The 20,411-nt window shown below is 51.5% G+C and overlaps 1 protein-coding gene across 1 annotated transcript; it reads left to right on the forward strand.

Annotated features, from left to right (window-relative positions):
* Positions 1-14,047: 14,047 nt before the first annotated feature.
* Positions 14,048-18,745, forward strand: socs9 (suppressor of cytokine signaling 9). The gene has a single exon (XM_085973192.1). The coding sequence runs from the start codon at positions 14,048-14,050 to the stop codon at positions 15,338-15,340; it is 1,293 nt and encodes a 430-aa protein (XP_085829318.1). The 3' UTR covers positions 15,341-18,745.
* The last annotated feature ends 1,666 nt before the right edge of the window (positions 18,746-20,411 follow it).

The following is a 20,411-nucleotide window of genomic DNA, read 5'->3' on the forward strand; positions in this document are numbered from 1 at the left end:
TTTCGGATGAGATGTTAAACCGAGACCCTGTCTGCCCCCTCAGGTGGACGTAAAAGATGCCAGGGCATTATTTTGAAGAAGAGCAGGAGAGTTCTCCCCGGTGTCCTGAGGCCAATATTTATCCCTCAATCAGCATCACTAAAAACAGATCATCTGGTCACTATCACTTTGCTGTTTGTGGGAGCTTGCTGTGTGCAAATTGACTGCTGCGTTTCCCACATTACAACAGTGACTACACTTCAAAAAGTACTTCATTGGCTGTAAAGCGCTTTGGGACGTCCGGTGGTCGTGAAAGGCGCTATAGAAATGCAAGTCGTCCTTCTTCAAAGGCTCTTTTCCATTTCAAGACTGCTACCAGCCTCCGAGACTCTGCTCCCTTGCCGCTGATCACAGCGAGTCTCCAAGTGGTTGACTTGCTCTGGTTGCAGTGGGGGGGGACCCTTTTTTTTTGTGGGTCTCTAGAGCTGCAGTCGGACTCTGGATTTGCTTCTACCTGAGCAGGAACTGTGCCATGTGTAATTGTAAAGGGAGGGGGGGGGGGGGGAGAGCACGGAGTTTGGAGGATGGAATAGCGCTGGAGTGAGTGAAGAAATGTTTACTGGGCAAGAAAAAAACACACTTTTTGTTGATCCTGGTTCTGTAAAAATCTGAACAGCCAGATGTGGAATGTGTGTTGCCTTGTGAAAGGCCAGTGTAATACGAGACTGGAAAATACTTCAGCAGTAACCTTTTGTTCTGCCAAGAGAAAATTCCTGTGGTGATTGAAAACGGCTGCTTAATAGGTTTGTTTTATTTTAAATATTTATCCTTCATATCATACATAAGACCATAAGGAAAGTGACACGCCTTGAAATATTTATCCCAACAGACTGGAACGGCTGGAATATTTGCACTACCCAAATTGTGGAACCTCTCAAAGAAAGACTTGCATTTCTATAGCGCCTTTCACAACCACCAGACGTCCCAAAGCGCTTTACAGCCAATGAAGTACTTTTTGAAGTGTAGTCACTGTTGTAATGTAGGAAACGCGGCAGCCAATTTGCGCACAGCAAGCTCCCACAAACAGCAATGTGATAATGACCAGATAATCTGTTTTTAGTGATGATGATTGAGGGATAAATCCCTGCTCCTCTTCGAAATAGTGCCCTGGAATCTTTTGCGTCCACCTGAGGGAGCAGGCAGGGCCTCGGTTTAACATCTCATCCGAAAGATGGCACTTCGACAGTGCAGCACTCCCTCAGTACTGCCCCCTCCTACAGTGCAGCTCCCTCAGCACTGCCCCTCTGACAGTGCAGTGCTGCACTGCACTATCAGCCTAGATTTTGCACTCCAGTCTCTGGAGTGGGACTTGAACCCACAACCTTCTGACTCAGGCGAGGGTACTACCCACTGGGCCACAGCTGATACTAGGCAGGTTTCTGATACCTTCTGGTATTCACGGAGATGATAGTGACACCTTTCATATCTACTCCCTACTGACTGGTGTCTAGTTAGCAGATTGTGGGATCATCCTCTCTACTCGGTTCTTTCATCTTCAGTTTTAATCCCAGATCTTGTGTTTGTCAATATTTGTGTTTAAATTATGTTCGAGTATTAATATGCAGTCTTTTAACCCAAGAAATAGCAGGGTTTGCTGAACGGAAAACACTATTACAAGTTTAAACCGTGACAGTACGACAAGAGGACACCGGTTCAAACAGGAGGTTGTGTGTGCAAACACGTTTTTGGGGGTGGGGGGGTCTCCCCGAGAGGGCAGCAGAAGCAAAAGCATGCGAGTCATGTAACCAGCTGGATGCTGTGGTTGGAGTGGGAACGTGGGCTGATGAGTGACGCATTGTAGAGACTGGACAGCATCATCTTATGGGTGACTCTTTTAAGTTGGAATGTCAAAAATTAAATTCAAAAACCAAAATTTCCCAAAAAAATGTTCCAGGGAAAAAGAGGATGGTGATGAAGTGTCGAAGGAGGGCAGGAATATGTGGAATGTGACTCGGTGCAAGAGAAAAGGCCACCAATTACTGGACGTTATTTCCCTTCAAACTCTGTAGTTTTCATGTCGAGGGTTACACCGACAGGATCACGAAAGAGAGAGATGCAGTTGCATTTTTATTAACAAACCCCACTGAAGCGCTGCTAGCAGTTACTATTGTAAGGTGTTTCCTGTATCCAAGCTCTGAACTCCTGTTAAGAGGGGAATTGTAATAAGGTTGCACTTGAGAGGCAAGTCTGGGGTGGGAACATGGCCTGATGAGTGATGTCATTCATGAAAGTGTTTACAATAAGTTACCGTCTGGTTGCACCGTGCCCGGGAATATCATTCCATGGGTCCTCCGTTGCTGATTTAAGCTGGGGCAGAAAAGGAGCATTACAATTGAACTAGAAAAGTCCAAACTCAGCCAGGATCCCTGCTGCTGGCTACCATGCAGTGAATAAGAATTAGGAGCAGGAGTTAGCCATAAGGCCCTTCGAGCCCGCTCTGCCATTCAGTATCATGGCTGATCTTCCACCTCAACTCCACTTTCCTGCACGATCCCCATATCCCTTGATTCCCCTAGAGCCCAAAAATCTATCTCTCTCTGCCTTGAATATACTCAACGATTCAGCATCCACAGCTCTCTGGGGTAGAGAATGCTAAAGATTCACAACCCTCTGAGTGAAGAAATTCCTCATCTCAGTCCTAAATGGCCGACCCCTTATCCTGAGACTGTGACCCCTGGTTCTAGACACTCCAGCCAGGGGGAAACAACCTCTCAGCATCTACCCTGTCAATCCCCCTCAGAATCTCATGTCTCAAATTGTACTAGAAAGTGCGTGTGGACATTAAGTTGGAAATGGAATTGAGTTCAGCTTTATTTCCCTATTGATAAATTACCCATTGAAGAGTAGCCTCTTGGTTGAGGTACGGGAGGGCAGACTGTGCCTGTGGACCTGCACCCCAACAATGGTGATTGGTTTCATTACCTAGTTCCCTCTACACCTTCCTTTCCTCTCTCCCATCCAAACTGGCTGCTTCTAATAGATTGTAAACCCCTATCAATCTCGAGGGTGGAGCTGGCTAATAATGTTTAGCTAATAGCAAAGCTGCAAGTTGTACTGTGAGCAAGTCAGAAGGCGCTAGCCAGGCCGACTCAGATTTGCTGCTGCTTGATGGATTATTCGGAGGACGTGGTGGGGGGGTCTGTGAACAAATCAGTAAATGATCTTGGAATAAAACAGTCTGATGTAACCAGGAATTTTAATTTTGCCTTCCACCCCACCCACCACTAACTCCCCCGGGAGAAGGAGCAGATATTTGGATCTGGTTTCCCTGCATTCTCCTCATTGTTAAGTGATTCATTCTTTTTATACTAAAAAAAAATCCCAATGGGATTTGAATTGATTTCAGTGAAGAAAAAGTTGAGGCATGAGCTGGGGAAAGTAACTGGAAGGTCCCTTCCTTGGGTATTAAACTAATTGGGGGAAGGCCCTAGTGAACGCAGGGGGGGGGGGGGCGGTGGGGGGGAAGGCCCCAATGAATGGGGGTGGGGGGGATTGGGGGAAGGCCCCAGTGAATGGGGGGGGATTCCAAAATTGTATATTCAAAAGAAATTGAAGAACCTAATTTTTTTTTTAAAGAGGGCTGTTACTAAAGACAATTTAACTTAGATTGCTGTTCAACTTCAAGCCACTGGATGCTGGTCACTCCAATGTGCCGGTCAATAATTCTGAACAAGGTTGGTAGGTGGAGCACTTCTCAAGAAAGGCATAGGTACCATCTGTTACGGGGTGTTTTTTGTCTTGAGATGGGGTTTCCTGACCACTATCCAGTGCTACTGCTGCTGGGTGTGGACTGGATCAGGTTCGGAGAAATTTCTTTAGCCCCCTCCCCACCACCCACCTTTTAACGGTGGAATGGCCTTCTGTGCTGTGTGATTCTATGTTGCTAGTTGCCATGTAGGCTGACCATGTGGAAATGGCGACAAGGGCAGGGGTATGAGAGGGGGGCCAAGCAGTTCATGCAGCCAAAGTCAGCACCTTCAGAAAAGGAGGGAAGCAAAGAGACAATGAGAGATTCCAATGTCCCACCACCCATCAATGGTGCCCAGTACTCGGACTGCACTGGCAGCAGTTGCAAGTGGGATGCCCCACATCCTGGGGGCAGCAATGGGAGAGAAATAATGGAGACAAGAGGAGAGGGATAGAAGTGTAAGAAACTTGACCCCCTATTGAATATACAGCACAGAATCAGGCCATTTGGCCCAACTGGTCCATGCTAGTGTTTCTGCTCCACACCAGCCTCCTCCCACCCCCTCTTCATCTCACCCTATCAGCATAACCTTCCAAACCCATGGGTTGTTAAATAAGCTGCAAAGGCTGTTCTGGAGAGCATTTACGACACTGCAGTAACTGCTTATTTCCTTTTGTTAGTTGGAGAACCCTCTTCGAAATGACATTAAATTATTAGGCATTTATTACCGGGAAACTTTAGCTATGGCTGGTCGTCATAAATACATCTCAACGTATAAATATATATTAAAACATTCTTTAGTTTGCATTATTGTTCCTTTGCTTTACAAAGGCAAATTACTATTTTTTTTTAAAGTAACTCTTTTTTCCCCATAGTCACACTTTTTATTTTGCAAGTTCTTTTTAACTTTATTGTCTTTTTTTAATACTTAAACTGCCACAGAGTTGTTTCAGTTTAGTTCAATAAAAGTTGTGGTAGATCCCAATTCTCTTGTTAATTATGCTTTGTTTTCTCTAAGGATTTTTAGATTTAATATATCTGCGCACTAGACACTTCGAAAGAACATGTTAATTTTTGCCTGCCCCAGATTAAACATAATTTTTGCACCTCTGACATTATGCGACTGTTTCATCTTTAATTGCAAAGCACCCACTCGACTGGAAGCTGCTACTGAAGAGCCAGGTGAGTGAAGAATCTTATTCGAGAATTTCAACCCCAAGCAGTGATTGTAATTATCTGTGGACTGTCCCTTTTTAAGGCCACTGGGCAGTGTCTGCTGTGGGGAAAGTGGCCTGAATAGGTTCTGAGTTCAATCAGGAATCTATAACCATTAAAGAGTAAAGTTAGTATTGCTCTTGGAGTTAGCTGGGAAAAGCTTTATTACATCGCAGAAGCTTTGCGGAACACCTCCGTTCACTCCGTAAGCGTGACCCCGAGTTTCTGGGCACCTGTCACTTTAATTCTCCGCTCCACTCCCACTCTGATCTCTCAGCCTCTTGCACTGTTCCAATGAAACTCAACGTAAGCTCGAGGAACAGCACCTCATCTGTCGATTAGGCACTTTACAGCCTTCTGGACTCAACATAGAGTGCAAATATTTCAGACCATAACCTCTGCCCCTATTTTTTTTTTTCTCACATGGTAGTTGTTGATCATTCTGCCATTGCCATTTAGACCTCATCTAGAGTCATCTTCTGTTTCTTAACTTGTCCCATTACCATCTCCTTTTGCCTTGCACCATCATCCCTTTTGTCTCTTAATCTCTCCTGCCTTCCACCCTATCACAGACCTTCCCTTTTGTTCTTTCCTCCCCTTCGCCCTCTCTTTACTCCTACCCTTGCTTCAAAACCTATTACATCTCTAACTTTCTCCAGTTCTGACGAAGGGTCATCAACCTGAAACGTTAACTTTTTCTCTCTACAAATGCTGCCTGACCTGAGTATTTCCAGCATTTTCTGTTTTACATAGAAACATAGGAGCAGGAGTAAGCCATTCGGCCTCTCGAGCCTGCTCCACCATTCAATGAGATCATGGCTGATCATCCAAATTCAGTACCCTGTCCCTGCTTTCTCCCCATAGCCCTTGATCCCTTTAGCCTTAAGAAATATATCCAACTCTTCTTTGAATATATTTAATGAACTGGCCTCCACCGCCCTCTGTGGCAGAGAATTCCACAGGTTCACCACTCTCTGGGTGAAGAAATTCCTCCTCATTTCAGTCCTAAATGGCCTACCCCTTATCCTTAGACTATGACCCCTGGTTCTGGACTCCCCGGCCATCATAAACATCCTTCCTGCATCTAGTCTGTCCAGGCCTGACAGAATTTTATAGGTTTCGATGAGATCCCCTCTCAATCTTCTAAGCTCCAGTGAGTATAAGCCCAATCGACACAATCTCTCCTCATATGTCATTCCTGCCATCCCAGGTATCAGCCTGGTGAATCTTCGCTGCACTCCTTCCATGGCAAGAACGTCCTTCCTCAGGTAAGGCGACCAAAACTGCACACAATACTCGAGGTGCGGTCTCACCAAGGCCCTGTACAACTGCAGCAGGACATCCTTGTTCCTGTACTCCAACCCTCTTGCTATGAAGGCCAACATACCATTTGCCTTCTTAACCGCCTCAGATTTCTAGCATCCGCAGTATTTTGCTTTCCTATTTCTCATGTCTGTCGCTTGATATATTTGCGACACTTTCAAATGTGTAGACATCTTTTCATTGTGTTAGTTAAACTCTAGCACCTGGTTCAATGCATGGTACATAATAAAGACTTGCATTTCTGCAGCACCTTTCGCGACCTCCGGACATCCCAAAGCGTTTTACAGCCAATGAAGTATTCGCTAGTTAAATAGAGCAAGGGCGAAAAGTCTGTTCTAAGTTGTGCTGGGGCTGTGCATCATATTATCCTGGTACCATACACCCCCACCTTTACACTGTCACAGTGCCAGAATCACACTAGCAGAGAATTTTGCTGTCACACTGTCATACCCAGCATTGCAACAACAACTTGTATTTATATAGTGCCTTTAACATAGTAACACAACCCAAGAGTGATTATCAAACAGAATTTGACAGTCATATGAGATGTTAGGACAGATGACCAAAAACTTGGTCAAAGGGCTTTAAGGAGCGTCTTAAAGGAGGAGCGAGAGGTGTCGGCAGGGAATTCCGGAGCTTAGGGCCCAGGCAGCTGAAGGCACGGCCACCGATGGTGGAGCGATTATAAGCGGTGATGCGCAAGAGGCCAGAATCGGAGGAGCGCAGAGGGTTATAGGGCTGGAGGAGGTTACAGCGATAGGGCGGGGCGAGGCCATGGAGGGATTGAAAACGAGAATTTTAAAATCGAGGCGTTGCAGGAGCCAATGTAGGTCCACTAACGAGCACAGGAGTGATGGGGGAACGGGCCTTGGTGCGAATTAGGATACAGGCAGCAGAGTTTTGGATGACCTCAAGTTTATGTAGGATGAAAGGCCGGCCAGAAGAGCGTTGGAATAGTCAAGTCTAGAGATAACCAATGAGGGTTTCAGCAGCGGATGAGCTGGGGCAAGGGCCGGAGACGGGCGATGTTAGAGGTGGGAGTAGGCGGTTTTGGCGATGGAGCGGATATTGGGTCGGAAGCTCAACGCGAGGGGGTCAGATACGCGACCAAGGTTGCGAACAGTCTGGTTTTGCTAGGGCGAGGGATGGAGTGGGTGGCGGGGACACTGAAGAGGATGGCTGCGGTTTTCCCAATATTTCGTTGGATGGAAATTACACCATCAGGCCCGGCATATCTTGCCTTCCTGCACAGCCCCACTATTACCGCCCTGTAGCAAACTGGTGAACGAGACGGGGAGAAATTTCTGCCACGCCTGTTTTTATGCCCTCTTGGAGGCTGTGGTGCATTTCTGGGTAAAGTGAGTGATGGCCACAGGGATTGGTGAGAGATTACACTTTGACAATAGAAGTTATTTACTGTGTTAGTCAGAAGCTGCAATCCGCCTGACGTTCCCTCCGGAGGCGAGTAACTGGCGGAAGATTGCAATGATAAACCATCAGCAATAGCCCTGCCGTTACCATGGGAGCAGGCACCGCAGTTCACAGTGCTGTGTCATTCTGCAATAATGTGCCACAGCCCCGTTTAGAAACTGTTTCAAGGTGCAAATTTCTGATAAATAAAAAATATATATATATTCCCAGGTTGCCTTATTGATTATAACAATGTGTGCTTACATACCGCTTCCAAAAGCGTCAGCAGCGAGCAGGTTATTGCTGTATCTTCAGATGCGAGTGACACCACACCCCAGGTCATGGGTTCGAGTCCCACTCCAGGGACTTGACCACAAAATCTAGGCTGACACTCCAGTGCAGTGCTGAGGGAGCGCCGCACTGTCGGAGGGGCAGTACTGAGGGAGCGCCGCACTGTCAGAGGGGCAGCACTGAGGGAGCGCCGCACTGTCAGAGGGGCAGCACTGAGGGAGCGCCGCACTGTCGGAGGGGCGGTACTGAGGGAGCGCCGCACTGTCGGAGGGGCGGTACTGAGGGAGCGCAGCACTGTTGGAGGGGCGGTACTGAGGGAGTGCCACACTGTCGGAGGGGTGGTACTGAGGGAGCGCCGCACTGTCGGAGAGGCAGCACTGAGGAAGCGCCGCATTGTCGGAGGGGCAGTACTGAGGGAGCGCCGCACTGTCGGAGGGGCGGTACTGAGGGAGCGCCGCACTGTCGGAGGGGCGGTACTGAGGGAGCGCAGCACTGTTGGAGGGGCGGTACTGAGGGAGTGCCACACTGTCGGAGGGGTGGTACTGAGGGAGCGCCGCACTGTCGGAGAGGCAGCACTGAGGAAGCGCCGCATTGTCGGAGGGGCAGTACTGAGGGAGCGCCGCACTGTCGGAGGGGCGGTACTGAGGGAGCGCAGCACTGTCAGAGGGGCGGTACTGAGGGAGTGCCACACTGTTGGAGGGGCAGTACTGAGGGAGCGCCGCACTGTCGGAGGGGCAGTACTGAGGGAGCGCCGCACTGTCGGAGGGGCAGTACTGAGGGAGCGCCGCACTGTCGGAGGGGCAGTACTGAGGGAGCGCCGCACTGTCGGAGGTGCTGTCTTTCAGATGAGATGTTAAACCGAGGCCCCGCCTGCGCTCTCAGGTGGCTGTAAAAGATCACATGGCCACTATTTTGAAGCTCCTCCCCCTATCCCCTGCCCCTATCCACTGTCCAGGTTTGGAGTTGGCAATAGGTGACCGGGATCATGAATCGGAGCTGTCTGAGTGACACCAATGCTCTCAGAGAGGCTGCCACGCGGACTTTGGTTAGTGGAAGACGCGTTGCCTTGTCGAAGCAGCGTGAAGGAGCTGGAGACGCACTTCTCCCCATCATCGGTGTAAACAACCTGATCTGCGACCTTCTCCACAGATGGTAAAAAGGCCAGATTTCCAGGCCCTTTCACAAGCTGCAGTGGGACCTCCGTATACACATTAATCAGGGGCCAGCCAGGGTTCCCTTGCAGTAAAATGGGAATCCCAGCACCACCAGGTAGGATTGGTGGGTAAAGGCAGCCAGACGGTCACAGGTCCGGAGACTGCAAAAAGAAACTCCTCCCTGTGTATGTTAAGGGTTCTGATAGAGTCAATAGGGAGAAACTGTTTCCAGTGGCAGGAGGGTCGGTAACCAGGGGACACAGATTGAAGATAATCGGCAAAAGAACCAGATGAAACATACAATGAGTTGTTGTGATCTGGAACGAGCTGCCTGAAAGCGCGGTGGAAGCAGATTCAATAGTAACTTTCAAAAGGGAATCGGATAAATACTTGTAGGGGAAAATTTGCAGGGCAGTGGGGAAAGAGCGAGGGGAGTGGGATTAATTGAAGAGCTCTTTCAAAGAGCCGGCACAGGCACGATGGGCCGAATGGCCTCCCGTGCTGTAAGATTCTATGATCCCATATTGCCCCGTTCATCAACCATGACCTAACTGAATGGCCTCCGTCTGTTCCTATGGAGTGTGATGAGGGATGAATTGTGCAGTGGGAAAGGTTTGCAGGTTTCGGGCTGTACCCCATTCAGAGTCAGTGTCTTTGGAACTGTACCCCAGTGAGAGTCAGTGTCTGTGGAACTCGTACCCCAGTGAGAGTCAGTGTCTGTGGAACCCGTACCCCAGTGAGAGTCAGTGTCTGTGGAACTGTACCCCAGTGAGAGTCAGTGTCTGTGGAACACGTACCCCAGTGAGAGTCAGTGTCTGTGGAACTGTACCCCAGTGAGAGTCAGTGTCTGTGGAACTGTACCCCAGTGAGAGTCAGTGTCTGTGGAACTCGTACCCCAGTGAGAGTCAGTGTCTGTGGAACTGTACCCCAGTGAGAGTCAGTGTCTGTGGAACCCGTACCCCAGTGAGAGTCAGTGTCTGTGGAACCCGTACCCCAGTGAGAGTCAGTGTCTGTGGAACTGTACCCCAGTGAGAGTCAGTGTCTGTGGAACTGTACCCCAGTGAGAGTCAGTGTCTGTGGAACCCGTACCCCAGTGAGAGTCAGTGTCTGTGGAACCCGTACCCCAGTGAGAGTCAGTGTCTGTGGAACTGTACAAAATGTGAGAGTCAGTGTCTGTAGAACCTGTACCCCAGTGAGAGTCAGTGTCTCTGGGAACCAGACCCCAGTGAGAGTCAGTGTCTGGAACCTGTACCCCAGTGAGAGTCAGTGTCTGTGGAACTGTACCCCAGTGAGAGTCAGAGTCTGTGGAACCCGTACCCCAGTGAGAGTCAGAGTCCGTGGAACTGTACCCCAGTGAGAGTCAGTGTCTGTGGAACCCGTACCCCAGTGAGAGTCAGTGTCTGTGGAACTGTACCCCAGTGAGAGTCAGTGTCTGTGGAACCCGTACCCCAGTGAGAGTCAGTGTCTGTGGAACTGTACCCCAGTGAGAGTCAGTGTCTGTGGAACTGTACAAAATGTGAGAGTCAGTGTCTGTAGAACCTGTACCCCAGTGAGAGTCAGTGTGTGTAGAACCCATACCCCAGTGAGAGTCAGTGTCTGTGGAGCCCGTACCCCAATGACAGTCAATGTCTGTGGAGCCCGTACCCCAATGACAGTCAGTGTCTGTGGGACCCGGACCCCAGTGAGAGTCAGTGTCTGTGGAACTGTACCCCAGTGAGAGTCAGTGTCTGTGGAACCCGTACCCCAGTCAGAGTCAGTGTCTGTGGAACCCGTACCCCAGTGAGAGTCAGTGTCTGTGGAACCCGTACCCCAGTGAGAGTCAGTGTCTGTGGAACCCGTACCCCAGTGAGAGTCAGTGTCTGTGGAACTGTACCCCAGTGAGAGTCAGTGTCTGTGGAACTGTACAAAATGTGAGAGTCAGTGTCTGTAGAACCTGTACCCCAGTGAGAGTCAGTGTCTCTGGGAACCAGACCCCAGTGAGAGTCAGTGTCTGGAACCTGTACCTCAGTGAGAGTCAGTGTCTGTGGGACCCATACCCCAGTGAGAGTCAGTGTCTGTGGAACTGTACCCCAGTGAGAGTCAGTGTCTGTGGAACCCGTACCCCAGTGAGAGTCAGTGTCTGTGGAACTGTACCCCAGTGAGAGTCAGTGTCCGTGGAACTGTACCCCAGTGACAGTCAGTGTCTGTGGAACCCGTACCCCAGTGAGAGTCAGTGTCTGTGGGACCCGGACCCCAGTGAGAGTCAGTGTCTGGAACCTGTTCCCCAGTGAGAGACAGTGTCTGTGGGACCCGGACCCCAGTGGAGTCAGTGTGTGGAACCTGTACCCCAGTGAGAGTCAGTGTGTGTAGAACCCGTACCCCAGTGAGAGTCAGTGTCTGTGGAGCCCGTACCCCAATGACAGTCAGTGTCTGTGGGACCCGGACCCCAGTGAGAGTCAGTGTCTGGAACCTGTACCCCAGTGAGAGTCAGTGTCTGTGGAACCCGTACCCCAGTGAGAGTCAGTGTCTGTGGAACCCATACCCCTGTGAGAGTCAGTGTGTGTGGAACCCGTACCCCAGTGAGAGTCAGTGTCTGTGGAACTGTACCCCAGTGAGAGTCAGTGTCTGGAACCTGTACCCCAGTGAGAGTCCGTGTCTGTGGAACCCGTACCCCAGTGAGAGTCAGTGTCTGTGGAACCCGTACCCCAGTGAGAGTCAGTGTCTGTGGAACTGTACCCCAGTGAGAGTCGGTGCCTGTGGAACCCATACCCCAGTGAGAGTCAGTGTCTGTGGAACCTATACCCCAGTGAGAGTCAGTGCCTGTGGAACCCGTACCCCAGTGAGAGTCAGTGCCTGTGGAACTGTATCCCAGTGAGAGTCAGTGTCTGTGGAATTGTACCCCAGTGAGAGTCAGTGCCTGTGGAACCCGTACCCCAGTGAGAGTCAGTGCCTGTGTAACTGTACCCCAGTGAGAGTCAGCATCCTCAGAAAAGAAAAGTTTATAAAGATGAAGAGAAGGTGCCTTTTCTGTGCGACTCCACTCCGGGATTTTCTTGCTGCCGACTGATCTTTGTTCTGTGACCAGCTGAGGGCCCTGTCTGTGGCGAGCTCCGGCAGCGGTTTTCACAGAGATTTCTCCTGAAACCTCCGGGACATCCTCGTCTGTCGAGGAAGAAGGCGAGAGGAGGAGGCGGGGGACGGGGTCATCAGCCCATCAGCTGTGTGGCGAGCAGCACCGCGGGGAGCCGGCCAGCGGCGGAGGTGAGAGATCGGCTTGCTTCCATTCCAAAGGAAGAGAAACCGGCAATAAACAAACAAGCAAACCCCGGGGCAGAGGCTGAGTCCGAGCAGCTCGCGAGGAGGATGCTGTGGGTTTGGGTCTCAGCGAAACCCGGCATTATCTACCCAGGTCCCTCGCTGACCCGGAGTCCCTCATCCAGCCCTGGGGCCTCGATGTGCCCCATCGGAACAGGAGGAGGCCATTCAGCCCCTCGAGCCTGTTCCACCATTCAATGAGATCATGGCTGATCTGTATCTTAACTCCATCTACCCGCCTTGGTTCCGTAACCCTTAATACCCCTTACCCAACAAAAACCTATCAATCTCAGTCTTGAAATTTGCTATTGACCCCCCCCCCGCCTCAACAGGTTTTTGGGGGAGAGAGTTTCAGATTTCCACCACCCTTTGTGTGAAGAAGTGTTTCCTGACATCACCCCTGAACGGCCTGGCTCTAATTTTAAGGTTCTGCCCCCTTGTTCTGGACTCCCCCCACCAGAGGAAATAGTTTCTCTCTCTCTATCCTATCAAATCCTTTAATCATCTCAAACATCTCCATCAGATCACCCCTTAATAATCTTCTAAACTCGAGGGAATACAAGCCCAGTCTGTGCAACCTGACCTCGTAATTTAACCCCCAATATTGTTCTGAATCCCGGATATTTGAGGTCTGTTACGTGGTGAATCCGCTCAGAAGGTTGGTTGTATTTTTACCCGGAGGGAGGGGGGTCTGCGCGGGTCTGGTTAAATGTGTGTAACAAGGGCCTTCCTCGCCTGGATTACCCGTGAGGTCCTGAGCCCCACAGGGCCGGCACGGTCCGAGGAGCCCCACAGGGGCGGAACGGTCCGAGGAGCCGCTGCGGTCTGCGCTGTTAGCTGACCGCACTTGCGAGGCGGAGGCAAGGGTTCCACGGTCGGGCTCAGTGCCGCGGGGGTTGTGGGAGTTCATCGATCGGGGTCCCTGCCCGCCCCACCCACCCCCTTCGCTCTCCGAGACCCCTGCCCAGAACTGGGCGAGGGGCGAATATCAGGCGTGGGTCTCCCTGTATCTCCTGTCTCCCTGTACCCCATGTCCCCATCCCATGTCCATTTATCCCGTATTCTCCCCTGCCAATCCCGTGTCGATAAATTTTTGGGATGGAAGGGAATCAAGGGATATGGGAATAGTTCAGGAAAGTGAAGTTGATGTAGAAGATCAGCCATGATCTTACTGAATGGCGGAGCAGGCTCGAGGGGCCGAATGGCCGACTCCTGCTCCTAATTCTTATGGTCTTATGTGTCACACCCCCATCCCATGTTTCCCGCCCCCGCAATCCTGCGTACCCCAATCCCGTTTTCAGGAGGGGGTCTGATCAGGATCTGGGGGATTTTGCTCATTCAGCAATGGTCTTTCCTCTGTTTTTTGCAGGGATTGAGTTTTCTCCGTGGAGCTTCTGGGAGACTCCCGGTTTACGTATCGAGGAATTAGCGAATGCGACAGGGCGGTGCGTCCAGGACGAGATGGCTGCTCAAACCGTTCACCGCGCTCCCGGGTACTGGCCTCCGTTAACGAATTCGACCCGCCATCGATCGCTCGCCGGACGCTTGTCTTAAACCTCGCGATTGGTGCTTGAATCGGGGGGAGCCGCAGATTCCCGCTCGAGCCCGGGGGGGTGGGGGTTTGTGGGGGACCATGTCACAGCTGGGAGAGGAGAAGCGATCCGTGAGGCCCAAGGTCAGGCGGGGAGAGCCCGAAGACCGGAGGGAGACCCGGAGCAAAAAGAAAAACAGGAATTCCCACAAATCCGAGCTCGCCGGCGGCGCCTCGGGAACGGGACACGCACAAGGAAAGATCAGGAATCCCTCGGGCGGGAAACCGGGAAAGCAGGACTCAGATCTGTGTCAGGAGACGGATTCCCACGACTTTGGAGAGGGCAAACTGCCCAGCAGGTCCCTGAGGCAGCGGATTCAGGACGCCGTGGGTCAGTGTTTCCCCATCAAATCCCACGGCCTGCACTCGGCCATCTTATCCGCCTCCAAGAGAAAGATCCACATCAGCGAGCTGATGCTCGATAAATGCCCCTTCCCCACGGGCACAGACCTGGCACAGAAATGGTACCTGATCAAGCAGCACACCGCCCCCGTCTCGCAGAACCCGCCCTTTCTGGACGCGGCCTCCGCGGGTGGGACGCCAGTGGAGGACGAAGATGACCGGCTGCGGGAGAGGAGGCGGATCAGCATCGAGCAGGGGGTCGAGCCCCCGCCCCACGCGCAGATCCACACCTTCGAGGTGACGGCACAGATCAACCCCTTGTACAAGCTGGGGCCCAAGCTGGCGCCGGGGATGAACGAGCTGGCGGGGGACGACAGGGCCACCCTCCCGCTGCAGGAGATCGAGGAGGCGGCAGCACCGCCCTCTCCTCAGCCGCCCCCCGAGCACGTGGAGGCCAAGGATGGCTATCGCGCCCACACCCAGATCGACTACATCCACTGCCTGGTCCCGGACCTCCTGGAGCTGACCGCCTTCCCCTGCTACTGGGGGGTGATGGACCGTTACCAGGCCGAGGCTCTGCTGGAGGGAAAGCCGGAGGGGGCTTTCCTGCTGCGGGACTCAGCCCAGGAGGACTACCTCTTCTCGGTCAGCTTCCGCAGGTACAGCCGCTCCCTGCACGCCCGCATCGAGCAGTGGAACCACAACTTCAGCTTCGATGTCCACGATCCCAGCGTCTTCCACGCCTCCACCGTGACCGGTCTGCTCGAGCACTACAAGGACCCCAACTCCTGCATGTTCTTCGAGCCCCTGCTCTCCAGCCCCATCAACAGAACCTTCCCCTTCAGCCTCCAGCACATCTGCCGGGCTGCCATCTCCAGCTGCTCCACTTACGACGGGATCGATCTCCTCCCCATTCCCAACACCCTGAAGGAATACCTGAAGGAATATCATTATAAGCAGAAGGTCAGAGTGCGGAGGCTGGACGCCAGGTGAAACCGCTGAACAACAGAAAACTGCTGCAAACTGACCTCTTCGAATCACCCGAGACCGAAGATCAACTTTAAATAACGACTTTCTTAATGTTTACTATTTATTTGAAGAATCCTGGACAGGAAAATCCACAATCTTAACCCAACAATGGTTTTTTTTTTGCACGAATTCTGTGCTCACCAAAGTACTACAGCATAAGGCATGGGTTAGATACAGAGTAAAGCTCCCTCTACACTGTCCCATCAAACACTCCCAGGGCAGGTACAGCACGGGGTTAGATACAGAGTAAAGCTCCCTCTACACTGTCCCATCAAACACTCCCAGGGCAGGTACAGCGCGGGTTAGATACAGAGTAAAGCTCCCTCTACACTGTCCCATCAAACACTCCCAGGGCAGGTACAGCACAGGGTTAGATACAGAGTAAAGCTCCCTCTACACTGTCCCATCAAACACTCCCAGGGCAGGTACAGCACGGGTTAGATACAGAGTGAAGCTCCCTCTACACTTTCCCGTCAAACACACAACACACCTCGTCCGCTCCTGAACCTCACAACAGTAGGTCCCGCTGCACCAACGGGATATTTTATCCAATTCCTCCACCGACCAATTAATGCCCAGTTGGGACTGATTTAACGTTGGACCCCCACAGCCCGTGGATGAATGAGACTTCCCACCTCCTCACTCCAGACTGGAGTGAAATCCAGGCCTGTGTCTAACCCCCTGCATCAGCCGCCCAGGTATTATCTTTACTAACTGGATCCCCCCCACTCCCCTCAAGTTTGATCTGTAATCCAAACTTTGTAACTTTTTGAAAAGTCTGGGTAAGACTGCAGATACCAATCACAGCGGGGACCACAGCTGAGAGCTACTTTGGGCAAGGTTGAGTTGCTGCACTGACGCGGTGTGAATATGGACCACGTTATTTACAGGTAATTGACCGGAAGCCGTATCCACAGACTGCTCCTCCATTGACTGACCGAGTCACCTGCGGCACAACGTGTTCGGACCCTCAGTCCGCACCGAGCACGGCTATTGCCTGGAACAGGATCTTAATCTACCCCATGATAGTTGGGAGTGTTATGTCATTAAATGCTGGAGAGTGATTTTCAGGCTGTAATCTCATCGAGTAACTCCCAATGGCACAGCGGCTAAATCCACCGCATGTTTCGATCCTAAGCTATGCGCGGAGCAGAAAGTCCCCGGTCCCAAGTTTGCTGATCTCAGTCGGGATCAGAGATGGAGGGGGGGGCGTGGTCACTGCACTTATATCAGCACCTCTGGGCTAAGGAAGGGGAGAAAAAATGCCTGATCCCGTTTATTATCCAGCGACGACCCCGTTCCGCCCCCCCCAACCCCGCTGCAAAGGACAGGATTGGCCTTGACCGTGATGCCCCCCATGTTCAAATAGCCTGTGGATACTCGCTGTCTGGGCTCCGACAGGGGTCACTTGGGATGCGGTTCCAGAGGGTCGCAGGCAAATGGACAAACCCTACTTGGGACACCAGCCCGGCGAGATTTCATACTAAAGTCACTGGATAGCCAGGCTGGCTGATGCTGCTTTGATGAGGTTACAGGTCCCGGGGCTGCCCGTTGCTCCGTGTTATGTACAGTTACGTTTTTCACCTGTGTAATTCTTTTAATACAAAAAAAGCCTTTGAACAAACGCTGAGAGAGCTAGTGGCAGGGGAAGAGTTAAAATGATGTAAAGTACGTTGGTGTCCTCTCATGGTTATCACCTCAATGAATCAAAGCTAGAACTAAGCTCTGCAGTTGTCCCTCCTCAGCTCATGAAACCTATTGGGCAGGACACTTTGCCCGAGGCTCAATACTTTTTGATGGTCCCGTAAGCTTTGGTCAAATGCCATCGCAGTGGAGGCAGAATTTACCCAAAGGGGCGAGACCCCCCCTATTATAGGCACACACACACAGGCCTGGCATTTCCGCCAGGATTCTTTCCATCGCCCGCGGTAACTCTGGCGGAAGGTCGGCCGTTTAGCCGGTTGGGTCTCCGCCGTAACCGCGGCCAGACTCCCCGTGTGGAAATTCCGCCAGAGCGCATGTCCGACGTACCCCAGACGTCGCGACTTGCTGCAGATGTAAATCGAGCTTTTGGAATAAAAGCTGGAGAAATCCCAGTCACCCTGAAATTTACAAGCAGTTACAATTGCCCTCTGACTAACCTCAGTGTAGCTCAGTTATGAGTAGCTACAGGGACCCAGATTGTCCATTTTGGGCTTAATCTTGTGTGATAACACTCCTGTGACGCACCTTGTGACGTTTTACTTGCGTTAAAGGCGCTATATAAATGCAAGTTGTAAAGGGCCAGGCCAGATTATTGGCTAAACATCAGAACCGGAGATTGTCCATGAGCAATGCCACAGGAGGTCCATTAGTAACCAATGCAAGTTATAGAGCAGTTTCGCTCTGGTTAAGCAGTATGGGTAAGAGCTGTCTCCATTGGCAGGAAAGCTGGCGGTACGGTGAGAGAAGGAAATAAGGGAAATAAACAAGAAGATGAACAAATACTTCATGTCGGCGGGGGGGGGGGGGGGGGGCGGGTGGCTGTGATGGTGTCACTCCTCCTACTAACAGTGCTGGGAAGGGTAGGAGGCCGTACTTGTGTGTTTCCGTGACCGCGACTGGGAATTCTGGCCGCTTCCGTTTGTTCTCTATCCAGGGAGACGGAGAGCAGTTGTGGTCCCCACCGCTGCTCCAGTTTGCTGGAAGTATAGGCTTGGACCTGTGTTTGTCATTTCAGACCACTGCCTATGTGACGGCCCACAGACAGATATATCATCTCAAAACGTTTATTTGTGTCTGTTTAAAGAAACTGTGCAAATAATTGTAAATAGCAATGAAAGAACTGGCTCTCCCGGGGAGTGGCTCTGTGGGAAACACACACCCAGGGTGGAGCCATCCCACCAATCGAGGCCACATCGCCCGTCTCGGCTGACTGAGCTGATCTGACAAAGGCAATGGTGGGGCTGCTTCACCTGCCCTGGGATAGGGGAAGGGCCAACATTTCATTCAGGATTCCTGTCCCCATTCGCTGGAACGTGTGCCTGTTGAACACGGGCGGGATCAGGCTCGACTGTGATGCTCCCCTTAGTCTGCGAGCAATCACAGTCTAGGCTGTACACGGCCACTTGTGTGGGTATTGGTGTGTTTTCTGGGCTCCCAGTGAAAGGGCAGAGCCTTCAGGAGGGGAGAGCCAGAAAAAGCAACGTAACAGCTGCGAGCTTTTCGTTTTCTGTGGGGGAAATATTTTGTGATGATCGATGATGTGATTCCTCTGCCCACTGGTAGGTCAGGGGAGCGCCAGTCTCTCTCGTTATAGAAATGCTGTTGGATTGGAAAGGTTGAGTGATCTGTTTTCTGATTAAAATGGCTCTCTCTGTAAACTCGAAACTTATTTGTATATTTCTGACTGTTTTTGATGTTGGTGGGGGGGAAGGAACATTGGCCCGGATACTGGGAGACCTCCGCCCTCTCCCTTCAATAGTGGGACCTCTGCAGTCCGCCTGAACAGGCAGAGGGGGCTTCGGTTTAAGATTTCATTCAAAGATTGGCACCGCAGTGTTATACAGGGACAGACCTGTACCCACCAGTACTGTACCCCAGTGTTATACAGTGACAGACCTGTACCCACCAGTACTGTACCCCAGTGTTATACAGTGACAGACCTGTACCCACCAGTACTGTACCCCAGTGTTATACAGCGACAGACCTGTACCCACCAGTACTGTACCCCAGTGTTATACAGTGACAGAACTGTACCCACCAGTACTGTACCCCAGTGTTATACAGTGACAGACCTGTACCCACCAGTACTGTACCCCAGTGTTATACAGTGACAGACCTGTACCCACCAGTACTGTACCCCAGTGTTATACAGTGACAGACCTGTACCCACCAGTACTGTACCCCAGTGTTATACAGTGACAGACCTGTACCCACCAGTACTGTACCCCAGTGTTATACAGTGACAGACCTGTACCAACCCGTACTGTACCCCAGTGTTAGTGACAGACCTGTACCCACCAGTACTGTACCCCAGTGTTAGTGACAGACCTGTACCCACCAGTACTGTACCCCAGTGTTAGTGACAGACCTGTACCCACCCGTACTGTACCCCAGTTAGTGACAGACCTGTACCCCAGTGTTATACAGTGACAGACCTGTACCCACCCGTACTGTACCCCAGTGTTAGTGACAGACCTGTACCCACCAGTACTGTACCCCAGTGTTATACAGTGACAGACCTGTACCCCAGTGTTATACAGTGACAGACCTGTACCCACCCGTACTGTACCCCAGTGTTATACAGTGACAGACCTGTACCCACCAGTACTGTACCCCAGTGTTAGTGACAGACCTGTACCCACCCGTACTGTACCCCAGTGTTAGTGACAGACCTGTACCCACCAGTACTGTACCCCAGTGTTAGTGACAGACCTGTACCCACCAGTACTGTACCCCAGTGTTAGTGACAGACCTGTACCCACCACTACTGTACCCCAGTGTTAGTGACAGACCTGTACCCACCCGTACTGTACCCCAGTTAGTGACAGACCTGTACCCACCACTACTGTACCCCAGTGTTAGTGACAGACCTGTACCCATCCGTACTGTACCCGTGTTATACAGTGACAGACCTGTACCCACAAGTACTGTACCCCAGTGTTATAGTGACAGACCTGTACCCACCCGTACTGTACCCCAGTGTTAGTGACAGACCTGTACCCACCAGTACTGTACCCCAGTGTTAGTGACAGACCTGTACCCACCCGTACTGTACCCCAGTGTTAGTGACAGACCTGTACCCACCAGTACTGTACCCCAGTGTTAGTGACAGACCTGTACCCACCAGTACTGTACCCCAGTGTTATAGAGACAGACCTGTACCCACCCGTACTGTACCCCAGTTAGTGACAGACCTGTACCCACCACTACTGTACCCCAGTGTTAGTGACAGACCTGTACCCACCAGTACTGTGCCCCAGTGTTATACAGTGACAGACCTGTACCCACCAGTACAGTACCCCAGTGTTATACAGTGACAGACCTGTACCCA

Source organism: Somniosus microcephalus, chromosome 34 (assembly GCF_052327205.1).
Source record: "Somniosus microcephalus isolate GS21.2 chromosome 34, FLI_Smic_1.0, whole genome shotgun sequence".
NCBI lineage: Eukaryota > Metazoa > Chordata > Chondrichthyes > Squaliformes > Somniosidae > Somniosus > Somniosus microcephalus.

Bases quoted from the DNA above. Each gene is read 5' to 3' on its own strand.
- socs9 (XM_085973192.1), top strand. From the start codon at position 14,048: ATGTCACAGCTGGGAGAGGAGAAGCGATCCGTGAGGCCCAAGGTCAGG.